This window comes from Cetorhinus maximus, chromosome 1 (genome assembly GCF_964194155.1).
Source record: "Cetorhinus maximus chromosome 1, sCetMax3.hap1.1, whole genome shotgun sequence".
Taxonomy (NCBI): Eukaryota; Metazoa; Chordata; class Chondrichthyes; order Lamniformes; family Cetorhinidae; genus Cetorhinus; species Cetorhinus maximus.
The window spans coordinates 105,114,046-105,129,909 of NC_135879.1; the positions used below are offsets into that span (position 1 = coordinate 105,114,046).

Here is a 15,864-nt window from a genome sequence, read left to right on the forward strand (position 1 = left end):
CCCAGCCCAAATATTTGCTGACTCACTGTCCATCTTTGCTCTATGTAAAAAATATTCCAGTGAGTGCTTTATAATACAGATTAAAAGATTTTCAGAACAGATGAAAACCTGGTAAAGAGAGTTACACAAAAACCTAAAGAATTAACTGAACCATACAGCCTCAATCGCAAATCTATACAATCTATATTCAAATGAATTGGTTGAAGGGATGGAGTGTATTATAGCCACATTTGCTGACAATATAAAGATAGGTAGGAAAGCAAGTTTTGAGGAGGACAGAATCTGCAAAGGGATATAGACAGGTTAAGTGAGTGGGCAGGTGGAGTAAAATGTGGAAAATGTGAGCCTACTTACATTCGTCGGGAAGAATAGGAAAGCAGAGTATCCTTTAGCTGGGGAGATGCTGTGGTGCAGCAGGTTCTGGGTGTCCTCGTATGTAAACGACAAAAAGTCAGCTTGCAGGTACATCAAGTAATTAGGAAGGTAAATGGAATGCAGCTTTCATTACAAGGGGGATGGAGCATGGAAGTAGTGATGTCCTGTTACAGTGGAACAGGCTTGAGGGGCTGAATGGCCTACACCTGCTCCTATTTCCTATGTTCCTAACTGTACAAGGCATTGGTGAGACCACACCTAGGAGTACTGTGTACATTTTGTCTCCTTATTTAACAAAAGATATACTTAACAAAAACAGAATTACCTGGAAAAACTCAGCAGGTCTGGCAGCATCGACGGAGAAGAAATCAGTTAACGTTTCGAGCCTTAACGAAACATTAACTGATTTCTTCTCCATCGATGCTGCCAGACCTGCTGAGTTTTTCCAGGTAATTCTGTTTTTGTTTTGGATTTCCAGCATCTGCAGTAGCTTTTAGCTAAAAGATATACTTACATTGGAGGCAGTTCAGAGAGATTCACTAGGTTGATTCCTGGGATGAAGGGGTTGTTTTATGAGGAAAGGTTGAGCAGGTTGGGCCTATACTCATTGGAGCTTAGAAGAATGAGATAGAATCTTATCTTTCAATAAGATCACAAGGGGGGCTTGATAAGGATATATGCTGAGAAGATATTTCCCCTCATGGGGGAATCTAGAACTAGGGGTCACAGTTTCAAATAAAGGGTCGCCCATTTAAGATGGCAATGAGAAGGAATTTCTTCCCTCAGTGGGTTATTAATTTTTTGAATTCCCTACCCCATAAAAGTAGTGGAGGTAGGATCACTGAATATATTCAAGGCAGAGTTAGGCAGATTCTTGATCTACAAAGGAGTCAAGGGTTATGTGGAGCAGGGTGGAAAGTAGAATTAAAGCTACAATCAGATCAGTCATGATATTACTGAATGGTGGAACAGGCTCAAGAGGCCAAATGTCTTACTCCTGTTCCTATTTCTCATGTTATTTTCAGATAAAAGAAAGTGCAAATATTTGAATAATTTAAAAATAAATCTACTGGGTCTGTATATTGAAGAGATGCCCTACATGAAGACTAGCAGCAGCTTATGCTGGGAACAGGTAGTTTACAATTCTGTGCACAACGCAGCAAATTATACATGTTTTGTCTAACAAGCTGGATTCTTTGAAATTTAATTCAAGGTGTGGATTATTGCTTTAGTTTATATTATCAATCTAAAAAATTCAATACTAAAACATTGGCTGTGATGACAGTGTCAAATGTTGCAGCTGGACCTCCTCATTCCTGTGGGAGCAAAGACAAATCCATATAAACAAGCTTCAAGGAGGCAGTTAATAGCCAAAGTTTATGTAGCATAGTGATTTACTTCAGAAACAGAGTTACAATAATCCAAAGAGGACAAGCTGGAGAGGGATCATAAAACTTTACAAGACAGTGGGAAACTTCACTGCTTTTCAGTTATTGGAGAAGGGTTGAGGAAACAAATTCCAAAAGTAGAATCCTTTTGCACAGATAACAGGAGAAAAAAAATAGACCTGCTATTTGATCTACCTTCATATGCAAGAGTTTGGTGAGATTTCTGAGGTGCTACGAAGTGCTTACTTAAACTGTATTAAAGTTTGTCCATCTGTTGACATGATGCTGGATTTAAACACCAGAAAATGACTGGTCTATCTAACCTGTGCCATGTAGTGGTGAAGTCCCAAGACTCAAAACCAAGTCAAGTCAAATTCAAGTCAAGTTCTAACAAAAGCTGTCAACCAGAAACATTGGCTGGAAAATTCCAGCCATTCATGCCAGTGGGATCATCTGGTCCCACTAGTGTGAATGGAGATTTCAATGGCTCACTGATCCCACTGCAAGGGAACCTGCTGCAGGAGTGGCAGAAAATTCCTGCCATTAACTGTTTCTCTCTCCACAGATTCTGCCTGACCTATTAAGTGTTTCCAGAATTTTCTATTTTTAATTTTGATTACTAGAATCCACAATATTTTGCTAATGCATCAAAATCAAGTCTGTTTGTTTGGTGGATCTCTGCGATTTTATACACAAGGCCCTGTTTCTTCTGTCAAGTGGAAAGGGGGAAAAAATGTCTGAAGGTAATCTGTAGAAAAGGTGTAGGAATAAATAAAAGGCCTCTTTGGGTGGAAAGATTGTTCTAACCTTGGCCCCTACTAGCAAGGAATTTTAAAAAATGGCAATTATATAAACTAAAAATAAAAACAAAAGTAATAATCTGCATCTTGAATTAAATCTCAGTCAAAGAATCAACCTTTGACATTAACATATTGTTTGCTGCATTGTGCACAGAATTGTAAAATACCCATTCCCAGCATGAACAGTTGTTAGTCTTCATGTAGCATGGCTCTAATGCATAGATGCAATAGATTTTTAAAATCAACTAACTATTTGCACTTCCTAATATTTGAACATAAATAAGAACAGGAGTAGGCCCTTCAGGCCTGTCATTCAATAATATCATGGCTGATCTGATTGTAGCTTTAATTCCCCTTACTTGCCTGATATACCTTTCAAAGATATGTTCTCCAATGCCCCAGGAGGCAAATCCACCACCCGGCTAAGTCAGAGAAGGTGGAACTTCAATCTCCACTCCATGGAGAAACTTGCCCAAAGTTATCTGGCAATATCTTCTGAAAAATTCAGATTTTGGGAAAGAAGGGGATTAGGGTCACCTGCTAGACCCTCTTTCAAATGGCCAATGTATTGTCTTAAGCTGAACCAGTATTTGCACGAATACTCATGAGGGAGTTTGAAGTATTTCCCACAAACACAGCATTATATTTATGCAACCACCAGTTTAGTATAGCCTCATGTTATAGTGGGCTGGTTCCATGGTGCATTTCCTGCTGGTGGGAATGGCAGGTATTAGTGCCTGATTCCACACTTGGAAGCTCATTAACTACGTAGAGGTGAGTATCTCCCAGAATCACCTGGCAAGTTGGGAGCCAATTCATCCGCCTTGCCGTTACCTGGTGGGGTCGAAGGTCCGGGTGCCATATTTAAACGCTACCCAAACACACACCACTCTCCAGCCCAGCTGTCTCCAAGAGACCCACAGAAATGTCTGGGAACTCGACGAAGGCGGCTGCAAGCCACAAGACAGCTGCACCCCACTTCTGTCCCAATGCCCTCAAGGTCTTGATCCGAGGAGTGGGGCAGCTTAGGATGTGCTTTACCCCAAGCATACCAACCTCACCTCCCTGGCCTGGGAAGCCATTGGAAAGGAGGTCAGCACATCACAGCTGGCAACCACATCCAAAACACCATCCAGTGCAGGAAGATGAATGATCTCATCTGCTTCACCAGGGCAAGTCATCCTTCAACTCTCTCCAATATCAAACTCTCATCATGGCATAAACAAAATTACCTGGAAAAACTCAGGTCTGGCAGCATCGGCGGAGAAGAAAAGAGTCGACGTTTTGAGTCCTCATGACCCTTCAGCATGACCGTTCTGCTGAAGGGTCATGAGGACTCGAAACGTCAACTCTTCTTCTCCGCCGATGCTGCCAGACCTGCTGAGTTTTTCCCAGGTAATTTTGTTTTTGTTTTGGATTTCCAGCATCCGCAGTAGTTTTTTGTTTTTATCTCATCATGGCATCGTGTACTCAAATGGTTATTCTCTTCAGGGATCTCATGCAACCATTAGTAGGGGACACCACCATGGATTGTGTCAGAAACTTTCACATCACCACCATCCCATCTATCATGTTGCTCATGCTCCATCCTCAGCCCCTTCTGGGGAGGGCTCAACACACACAAGGGGCATCTTTCCCAACCTATGCTCCATCCCTTAGCACATTCCTTTTGTTTGTCAATCTCTCCCCACTTAAATAATATGCTGCTTTTCTATTCTTCCTGCCAAAATGGAAGAGTTTGCATTTTCCCCACATTATACTCCTCTTGCCAATTTTTTGCACTCAAACTTACTTTCTTACCTTTCAGTCCCATCATCCAAGTCTTTGATATAGATAATAGCTGAGGCCCCAGCATTCATCCCTGTGACACTTCACTCATTACATCCTGCCATCCCAAAAATGACCCATTTATGCCTATTCTTTTGCCTGTTAGCCAACTAATTCTCTACCCATACTAATATGTTACCCTCTACACCACAAGCTCTTATTTTGTGTAATAACCATAATTTGGCAATGTTTTACATTGTCAAGTGCCTTCTGGAAATCTAAGTACACCACATCAGCTTTATCCACATTGAACTACTTTTGAGGAAGTAACGAGCAGTGAATTAGTCAAACAATTTCCATTTCACAAAACCATGTTGACTCTGCCTGATTGCATTGGCATTTTCTAAGTGACCTGCTAGAACCTCCTCAATAATAGATTCCAACATTTTCCCTATACACATGTTAAGCTAATGGGCTTGTAGCTTCCGGATTCCTGTCTCCCTCCTTTCTTGAATAGAGGAGCTACGTTTGCTATTTTCCAATCTAATGGGATCTTTCCAGAAGCTAGGAAATTTTGGAAAATTAAAACCAATGCATCTACTATCTCAGCAGCCACTTATTTTAGGACCATAGGATGAAGCCCTTTGGCACCAGGAACTTGCCAGCTTTTAGTTTTAATAATTCTCTCAGTACCCTTTCCCTGGTGATTGTAATGTTTTTAAGTTCCTCTCTCCCTTTCACCTCAATTTATTATTTCTGGAATGTTATTTGTGTCCTCTACAGTGAAGACAGACACTAACTGTTCAAATCATCTGTCATTTCCTTATTTTCCATTATTAAATTCACCAGACTCAATCTGAAATTAGCATGAGCATTGAAACTACTGCTGTTTGTGCTCTTCTTCCCTACTCCCACACCATCACCTCTGATGCGCCCCAAAGATCTATCCTCAGCCCCTTCCTATTTCTCATTAGCATGCTGCCCCTCAGTGATATCATCCATAAACACTGCATTAGTTTTCAAATGTAACCTGATAACACCCAGTTCTACCTTAATGCAGCCTCTCAAATCCAGAATAACCGCTAAATTATCAGCCTGCTTATCCAATATTCAGCACTAGATGAGCAGAAATTTCCTCCAATTAAATGCTTTGAAGACTGAAGCCATTGTCTTCAGTTCCCACTCCAAATTCTGTTCCCTAGCTACCAACTCCATCCCTCTCCTTGGTAACAGTCTAAAACTAAGCCTGTTTGTTTGCATCCTCAGTGTTATATTTGGCCCTGAGATGAGCTCCTGACCACAAATTCACACCATTATCAAACCCATCTATTTCCACCTCTAATGCTGTCTGACTTCACCTCATCTCTGTTCATCTGCTGCTGAAACCCTCATTTGTCTTTGTTACCTCTAGACTAGCTATTGTTCTGAAAGCCAACTTACCTTCCTCGTTGAGAGCAGAGATCAGGAACTCAAAGCCCCAAAAGACCTTGGAGTTTCCGCACATGAGCGATTCAACATTTTAAGTGTTTTGTACAGAGGACTATGATCCCCAGCAGGCCATGAGTTTCATCACATCCGCAGTGGGCAGCAGCGTGCCCGGCCACGTATGCTGTGTTCTGGGTTTCCCCTCTGGCTGTTAAAAGACTTGGCCATCCTGACACCAGTGCACCTACATAAAAGGAAAAAGGGTGCAAAAACCCAGGTCATGTGACTGGGAGCAGAGTGCCATTGCAGAGAAGAGTCCCTGGCTGGGGACAGGGAGAAGTCCCAGTTAAGAAGAAAGGGGAGCTGAGAAAGAGGCTCCAAGCAGAAGGACTGAAGCTGGCAAACTTTAAGTGCTGAGGGCTCAGGAGAAGGCCTCACCATGAAAGAGGTCTCAGAAGAAGCACTGAAGATCTAAGAAGGCAGTAAAAGGTTGGTGACTGCATGCTGTGGGCTGTTGGTACTCCTTTGGAGCAGTAGTGTTCTGCCTGGCACAGCTGAAGAGCTGAAGCTATGCTTGCAAGTTGGTGCTTGAGCGTACACTTAAGAATCCAGGAGAATGGAGTCTCAGGAGATGAATTTGAAACCCTGAAAGGTGGGCTGTTATTGATGCTGAATTAGTTGGAATTCTCTCCAAAAGTCACTCCAAGGTTATATCTTCAAAGGTGGAGACTGGAATCCCTCATGAGAGAGTGTTCCAACAAGATTAGTTGACTCAGTGTTACTGATGTCTGGGTGGGTTATGAGAAATCTGTGGAATCTGTCTTGGTTGCATCTCCCATTTATTGGGCAGTGCTGTGTATTCAACCACACGTTTGCCTGTTAATTCACATGTACCTCATTAAGCCTGAATGTTAGAGTACCCAAGATAGATATTGTAAATTGTTTTCTTTCTGACCTTTTATAGTAAAGTTTTTTTTTTTGCTTGTTCAAAACTTGTAGAATCTGGTGGCTTTATTCACTTCGCAAGTGTCTTGAATATCAAACTCTGTCTACTTTAAACAAAATGTTATTGGTCCCTAACTGGATCATACCAAACATTGAGGGTCTTATCCAGGATCATAACACTATTCCAATACATTCCTACTGGCCTCATACATCCTACCCTCACTTTGAGGTTATCCAAAATTCTGCTGTTCATGTCTTAACTTGCATCAAGTCTCATTCACCTACTATCCATGTGCTCTGACCTAGTGGCTTCTGGTCAAGCAATGCCTAGATTTTAAAATTCTCATCCTTGTTCTCAAATTGCTCCATGGCCTCAGCCCTCCCTTTTCTAACCTCCTACATCCCCACAATCCTCCAAGATATCTGCACTCATCTAATTCTGGCCTCTTGAGCATCCTCAATTTTAATCGCTCTACCATTGGTGGCTGTGCCCTCAGCCCTAGATTCTGGAAATCCCTCCCTACCCCTCTATCCATCTTTCCTCCTTTAAAACACTCCTTAAAACCTACCTCTCTGGCCAAGTTTTTGGTCATCTGACCTAATACTTACTTATGCATCTCATTGTGACTTTGTTTTTATAATGTTCATGTAAAGCACTGTGGGACATTTTATTACATTAAGCCCACTAAAGTAGTTGTTTTTGCTCCATAAATCTAAATACAGAAGCAAGTACTTCAAGAATCAGCAGTAGCATTCCTCCTAAACACTCAAATCAAAACAACCAGGAATAACTTCATTCCACTTGACCCTGTCCTAACAGTTAGAGAAAGCACAATGGGAAATTTTAATCATGCTGTCTGCTGCATACTTTAAGAAAATGTCCAGATTTAAAACTTGAACTTTTTTTAAAAATAGCTATTACCTGTATGTTAAAACTTCCTGCATTCTGGAGAAGAAGTCTGCAGATATCATACAGATTATCTAGCTCACAGGTGCTGTCTTCCAAACATTCAAAAACATCACATCCCACATCTGGAGCATTTTGCAAACAGTTATTGATTTCAACTGTTGGAAATAGAAAGTAACATACAATAAGTTTCCTAATTATTTCACTATGTTTGAGCAGCAAAAATAGCCTGAGGACAATTCTCAATGGTGGGATGACAAAAAGATGCATTACTTAGATTGGCACTATGGTACAAAGGGAAGCTCAAGCAATTTATACAATGGCCTGAACTATAGAGATGTTATTGTTATGTTGTCTTTTATTAGAGTCTTTTTCATCATCTCCCAAATACAAATATTTGAATTTATTCTATAATATGGTGGAAGAGAGGGAGATACACAGTCCAAGATATGTAGTTACACATATCTAGACTGTCATTTTGTTGGGTCATACAAATAGGGAGCATAGGGACTTTAGCATCAGCAATAGAAGTGGCGCATACAGAAACAAGTAAACATAGGAATTGAACATAAAGTTATTTTTGCCATAATCGAGTGATGCCGATCAGGTCGATTTAACCTCAAATCAGATAACACCCATGATGCGGGTATAGGAATGTGATTACCACGCCATTGTATGCAACAAGTCTGAGTTTAAAAGAAAGCTCATTTCTTTTAAAATGGAATTTAAAGCAGTTTATTTAAGTTAAGGAATCGCGCGGTAAATAGAGCAATAGCCACATGATAATTAAAGCTGAATAGTAAAGCGAAGGGCGGGCAGAGGTGGTAAGGACAGAAGGCGAGACAGGACGAGAAGTCATCTAGGCTTTCCCTAAACCTGCAGAAACACAGGAGCGTTAACGCAAAAGTGGTACAGCAGATTATCCAACTCACCCCACAGTCCTCTCACCCTCCTTGCCCACTTCTCCAACATCCTCAGCTTTCTCCCACCCTTTAGTCCCCCAACCCCCTCCCCGACCCTCCAGCTGTGCCTCTCCAGGAGCTCACCTGCACGCTGCGCGTACCCTCGCACCTTCTCTTGTGCTGCAGCGCCGCCGCTGCCGCCGCTGGACTGCCTCTCCCCGAGCGGCTCACTCACATCCAAGCGCTGCCCGGCAGCGACCTGAAATCGGAGAAGTAAGAGCAACACCGACAGATAACCCTCCATCCCCACGGCGAGACTAGCAACCTCTGAATGCCTTGAAACGGCAGCAGGTTAAGATTGGGATTTTTTTTTTTTAAAAATCACGTGGGGAAAGGTGGGAGGGGGACTTGAAATAGAGCGAGGAAGAGAATCACCGCTAGAGACACTTGCACCAAATCTCACACAGGAACTGCTGAAGCTCAGACTGACAAGGTGAGGTATTTTATATCTTAAAAATACCCGTGTCATCAAGAGAAAAAAAAATCACATTTGCACGTGCTCCCCAGCAATTTTACATCTTTTAAAAAAGTGATCCTTAAGGCTTGCATGCCTTTTCAGGAATGTTATGCCTCTTTTAATTGAAGGAGACACTGGGTTGATAGTGTCATCAGCAAAAACAGTGTCCCATTGGCAGAGGGCAGAACTAGTTACCATCCAAATCAACATAAAATATAAACTCATCAAATTAATGTTATTTTCTCTGTCGACTGTGCACTCCAGTCCCCACGTTGCCCACTCAGGAATTTTGTGGGGTGTAACAACGATGTGGTGTGTTTCCCCCCCGCCCAACTTTGGCCTGTTCTCACATTTAGTTCAGATATGTTAGCTTTACTGCATATGACTAAACAGCCTGTCTGTCAATGTACATCCAGCGCATACTTTACCGACACAATTTGAATAAAACTGCAAAAATGAAGATTTTGGGACAGACTTCGGGGTTAAAGTCCCCAGATCCCCGGCCGATTCCATATTTTTTTGATCACCCCCCTCTGTGTAACGCTTTGGAACATTTCCCCCCGCCCCCCAGCTTAATAAAATTGTGGGCATCTCTCACCTTATTACCCTCGCTTTGGAAAGTCTGAATATGCAAGCTGGACAATCTAGTTATCACGCTAAGGTAATTAATAACAAATCCCAACCTTAAAATAGTGCGCTCAGGTACAATAATTTGAGGGCAGACCAGCAACCAATATGGTGTTCGGTACAAAACAAAAACAGAATTACCTGGAAAAACTCAGCAAGTCTGGCAGCATCGGCGGAGAAGAAATCAGTCAAGGTAATTCTGTTTTTGTTTTGTTTTGAATTTCCAGCATCCGCAGTAGCTTTCAGCTTTTATCATGGTGTTCGGTTGTATGCACTATTTTGATAGAATGCCGTGGATTCTAGGGCATGTTCTGAGAATGGCCTGAGGTGCTATAGAAATTGATTTTTAAAAAATAAATACTGAGAACGAAACTGTACCACTGATATTGAATAATCTTGTCCAGCGCATGCATTTCCTGTCCACAAGTGGCACTTTGTCACACTTTAAGATTTATTATACAAACTTAAAATATAAATAATTACAATGGAATGTTTATGCAAAGACTTTATAATTGGGAAACAATATGTGAATCTGTTGCCGTCATGATGTGTTGAAACAATGGAATCAAAGTTTTCAACTGTATTTTTTCATCAAGTGACATTTTTAATATTCGGTGTTAAGGTTACAAACAAAAATACTTTTTCACAATATCATTTAACTTATTTTTGTCGCGTTTACTACCTTCATTAAAGTTTCTATTTGAAGGCTTCTGACTCTCCCCAAAGCACAGCTTGAATTTGATATTTTTGCTTGTGAGCTCAAGGCAGCTTCTGCTGTCTTGAGCATGTGCAGTGTGCACAATTTCCCAGGATACATTAGTAGTATTTTAGCCTAGCTAAATGATAGAATACTTGTCTCTCAGTCTCGAACAAAATCTGTTTGGCTGGTTTTTAAAATTACATATTTGAACAGAAGACACAGGGCCCATTTCAAAAGATTTATATTCTGATAAAATTTATATAAATTATAAAATATTAAAATTGGTGCAAATATTATGTACCCTATTGAAAAATGCTGTGTAAACATTCCTGTAGGGTTTTCCATGTGAAAATGTCTGGAGGTAGTGGTGATGCTTTCCCTGATGTTCCTTGTATCACCAGCAGGTGTTAGTTTAACATAATTTCTGATGTCCATCTGAACGTTGGAACATAGTAACAGGAGTAAGTCATTCAGTCCATCAAGCCTGTTCCTCCATTCAGTAAGATCATGGCTGATCTGTATCTTAGCTTCATCCATCTGCTTGGCTAAACATAGTTTTATATCATTGTTGAGAAGAAAATCAATTTCTCTTAGATTTTAAATTATTAATTAAGTTGGCATCAATTGATATTTGTGGGGGAGAGTTCCCCACTGCTGTCACCCTTTCCATGAAGAAATATTTCCTAACTTCTCTCCTGAATGACTTGGCTCTGAATTCAAGATCATGCCCCCTTGTCCTAGACTCCCACATGAGCTGAAGAAGTTTTTCGCTGTCTACCCTATTCATTCCTTTAAAATCCTAAACATCTCAATCAAGTCACCCCTTAGCCTTCCATATTCCAGAGAGAACAAGCCTAGTTAATGCAATCTCCCCTCATAACCTAGATCTTGGAGCCCTGGTATTATTCAGGCTAATCTGCACAGTTTTTCTTCCAAGACTAATATGTCCTTTTGCAGTGGCAAAACAGTAAACAGTGTTCCATGGCTTTGTAGAGCTGCAGAGAAAACTTCCTCCCCTTTATATTTTATCCATCTAGTTAAAAAGGCCAGCATCTCAATAAACTTTCTGATTTTTTTTGTTGAATAACACATCTTTGGCAGAAAGAATAAAAAGAAGTATATTATCTAAATGGTGAGAGATTGCAGAGCTCTGAGAGGCAGAGGGATCTGGGAGTCCTAGTGCATGAATCACAAAAGGTTAGCATGCAAGTACAGCAAAATAATTAGCAAAGCAAATAGAATGTTATTATTTATTGCAGTGAGAATTGAATACAAAAGTAGGGATTATACATCAAGTGTACAGGGCACATGTGAGACCAAAATCTGGAGTACTCTGTACGGTCTTGGTCTCCTTATTTAAGGAAGGATGTAAATGCGTTGGAAGCAGTTCAGAGGTTTTTTTTCATTCATTCTTAAGATGTGGGTGTCACTGGCTAGGCCAGCATTTATTCCCCATCCTTAACCGCCCTTGAGAAGATGATGGTGAGCTGCCTTCTTGAACCGCTGTAGTCCATGTGATGTAGGTACAACCACAGTGCTGTTAGGGAGGGAGTTCCAGGATTTTGACCCAGCAACAGTGAAGGAATGGTGATATATTTCCAAGTCAGGATGATGAGTGACTTGGAGGGGAACTTCCAGGTGGAGGTGTTCCCATCTATCTGCTGCCCTTGTCCTTCTAGATGGTAGTGGTCGTGGGTTTGATAGGTGCTGCCTAAGGGGGCTTGGTGAGCTCCTGCAGTGCATCTTGTAGATGGTACAGATTGCTGCCACTGTGCATCGGTGGTGGAGGGAGTGAATGTTTGTGGGTGGCGTGCCAATCAAGTGGGCTGCTTTGTCCTGGATAGCGTCGTCTTGGGTGTTGTTGGAGCTGCACTCATCCAGGCAAGTGGGGAGTATTCCATCATACTCCTGACTTGTGCCTTGTAGTTGGTGGACAGGTTCTAGGGAGTCAGGAGGTGAGTTACTTGCTGCAGGATTTCTAGCCTCTGACCTGCTCTTGTAACCACAGTATTTATATGGCTAGTCCAGTTCAGTTTCTCGTCAATGGTAACCCCCAGGATGTTGATAGTGGGGGATTCAGTGATGGCGATGCCATTGAATGCCAAGGTGTGATGGTTAGATTTGCTCTTCTTGGAGATAGTCATTGCCTGACACTTATGTGGAATCGAATGTTGCTTGCCACTTATCAACCCAAGCCTAGATAGTGTCCAGGTCTTGCTGCATTTGGACATGGACTGCTTCAGTATCTGAAGAATTGTGAATGGTGCTGAACATTGTTCAATCATCAATGAACATCCCCACTTCTGACCTTATAATGGAAAGAAGGCCATTGATGAAGCAGCTGAAGCTGGTTGGTTTACTAGACTAATACCTGGAAGGGGTGGCTTATCTTATGAGGAAAAGTTGGATAGGTTAGCCTTGTATCTGCTGGAATTTCGAAGAGTAAGAGATGACTTGATTGAAACATGTAAGATCCTAAGGGGAATTGACAGGGTGGACGTGCAAAGGATGTTTCCTCTTGTGGTAGAATCTAGAACTAGGGGTCAGTATTTAAAATAAGGGGTTGCCCATTTAAGACAGAAACGAGGAAAAAATATTTCTCTGAGGGTCGGGGGTCTTTGGAATTCTCTTCTTCAAAAGATGGTGGAGGCAGAGTCTTTGAATATTTTTAAGGCAGAGGTAGATAGATTCTTGATTAATAAGGAGATGAAAGGTTATTGGGGGTAGGCAGGAATATGGAGTTGAGGTTATAATCATATCAGCCCTGATCTTATTGAATGGTGGAGCAGGCTTGAAGGGCTGAATGGCCTACCTCTGCTCCTAATTCATATGTTTGTATGTATGTTTGTAAATTTTGTGACCTGCATATATGGACTCCTAAATCATTTTGGACCACCATTGTTCACAGCTTTTTAACACTTAAATAATAGCCTGATCAAAATAGATGGTCTCACAATCACCTGCTTGAAATCCGTCTGCACAAATTTTACCTATTTACTTAATCTAACAATGTCTCTGTAATTTTATGCCCCCTCTATACTACCTGATATACCATTAACCTTTGTGCCATTGGCAAACTTGGATATATGGCTTTCTATTGTATTATCATTGTCATGAATAAAAATTCTTTCGAGTTATCAACAGTCACAGATTGCAACTCTTCCGAGTACAATCACAGTTCTTGGTTTCCGGGAGTGGGACATGAACCCACAACCCTCTGATTCAAAGGCGAGGGTGTCATGAATAAAAATAGTGAACATTTTAGGCTTCAGCATAGATCATCGTGGGACACCACGAGTTACTTCCTTACAGTTTGACATCATACCAATTATTCCTACTCTCTGTCTTCTATCACCTAACCAATCTCCTAAATAGGTCAATAATTTGCATTTAATTTCATGAGCTTTAATTGTAACCTTATTGAATGTTTTCTGGAAGTTCATATAATCTCCATCCATTCCCCGCCTACTACTTTAATTACTTCCTCAAAAACTCAATTAACTTTGTTCAACATGACCTTCCCTTTATAAATCCATGTTGGTTCTCTCTAATCAGCTTAAACTCTCTAAATGCTCAGTTGTTCTGACCTTGATTATAGACTCCAATTATTTCCCACAGCAGATGTTAGACTAAAAGGTCTTTAATTCCTGCTTTCTCTATCTCACATTTTTAAAGAATAGAGTTATATTTGCAATTCTCCACTCTAAATAGAGAATCCTGGAATGGAGAGAACTTTGAAAGATTATGGTTACAGCATTTGCAGTTTCCTCACCTGCTTCCTTTAAAACCCTGGGGTGGAAATCATCAGGTGCTGGGGATTTGTCAGTCATTATTATTTTTCTAATACCATTTCCTTGATTACATTAATTTTAGTGAGTTCCAGTTCTTGATTTATAATTAGTTTCCCAGGGTTGTCAGGTTTATTATCTTCTTCCTCTAATGTGCAAAATGACACAAAGTAATTATTCAACAATGCATGCCTTTTCCTTATTTTTATTTGCATTATTACTCATTTTTTGAAGGGCCCACATTATCTTTGACTACCCTTTCCTTCGAATATAATTTAAAAATTCCTACTGCTAACCGTGATATCCCTTGAAGTTTCTTTTCATGTTCCTTTTACAACTCTATAATTTTTATCTTCATTGGCTGTTCTTCGTACCTCCCCCCGTCCCCTGGATCTAATCCTTTGCACTTTGAAATCCTCTTTCCTTTAGTTTTTTTAAATCTCACCTTCTTTGTTGAACTTGAGTGTTTTGTTTGGTAAGTTAAATTTATTAGTTTCAAGTCATTTTTTAAATCTCCTATTGTTCATCTGTCATTTATCTGATAATTATTTTGACCAGTTTACTGCTGCCAGCCTCTCTTCCATTCTATCATAGTAATCTTACTAAAATATGGAAGCTAAATAACTGTTAAGTTTCCCCCTTTTCAAATCTAACATTGAATTTAACCATATTATGATTGTTGTTAGATAAATGTTTCCTTACTGCTATGTTTTAACTAAGCCTGGCTTGCTACACATTCCTAATCTAGTATGCCTGTTCTCTTGGAGAGAAAGATAGAGTTAACGTTTCGAGTCCATATGGCTCTTCTTCAACTCTGAAGAAGAGTCATATGGATTCGAAATATTAATTCTGTCTTTCTCTCCACAGATGCTGTCAGACCTGCTGAGTTTTTCTAGCATTTTTTGTTTTTGTTTCAGATTTCCAGCATCCGCAGTATTTTGCCTTTATTTTGGCCTATTCTCTTGTTGGTTCCAGAGCATGTCATATGTGCTCTGCCCAAAGGCAGGATGTTGGCTCATTGTCTGCTGATGCTTCGTCCTGAGCCGTTTTCTTGGCAGATTTTGGTCAGTGGTGGTTTGCCATTGCCTTCCACTCTCAGGGAAGGGCCAGGAGGCAAACCTAAAATCTACCTCAGCCAGAATGGGAATCAAACTCGTGTTGTTGGCATTGTTTGGAACCATGTGCTAGTCATCTAGCCAAATGAGGCAATCAGTCCCCTTTCTAAAACATATTGCTCCAGAAAATGACCTTGATTCCACTCAAGCAATTCACTACCTTTCTGAATAGAGCTATTCTGCTCTTCTGAATCTTTATCAAAATTAACATCTCCCATTAAAGCAGCTTTTCTTTTGCTACAGGTCTCTCTAATCTTTAAATTAATACATGCAGCCACATCATTGCTGCTATCAGGAGGCCCATAGAAAACTGTATTACTGCTTTATTTTCTCTTATTCCTCAATTCTATCTATGGGCTCTCTGCTGATTGCTTTCCATTGCCTGTGTTCCTTTACTCATTTTGTAATGGCATCTTTCCTCACTCAGGTTACCTTCCTCCTCTTCCAGTTTCCTTATTTTTTTTGCAAGATTTTATAACGTGGAATATCTAACACTCAGTCATGACCAGTTTGCAGTCATGTCTTTGTTATGGCCATCATGAGATACCCTCTAAGCTGAATTTGAGCCTCTTAGTTATTCGAATTATTTCTTATACTCCATGTGTTAG

At 40.6% G+C, this 15,864-nt stretch overlaps 1 protein-coding gene across 1 annotated transcript in view; it reads right to left on the minus strand.

The window, feature by feature from the left end:
• LOC144686465 (stanniocalcin-like) overlaps nucleotides 1-8,843 on the minus strand; it is a 29,581-nt gene extending 20,738 nt beyond the window's left edge. Inside the window, exons 1-2 of the mRNA XM_078551759.1 lie at nucleotides 8,654-8,843; nucleotides 7,623-7,765 (exon numbers count right to left, since the gene is read on the minus strand). Coding sequence (XP_078407885.1) covers nucleotides 7,623-7,765; nucleotides 8,654-8,813 — 303 coding nt within the window. The 5' untranslated portion in view covers nucleotides 8,814-8,843. The remainder of the gene's footprint in view (nucleotides 1-7,622; nucleotides 7,766-8,653) is intronic.
• Between the last annotated feature and the right edge of the window lie 7,021 nt (nucleotides 8,844-15,864).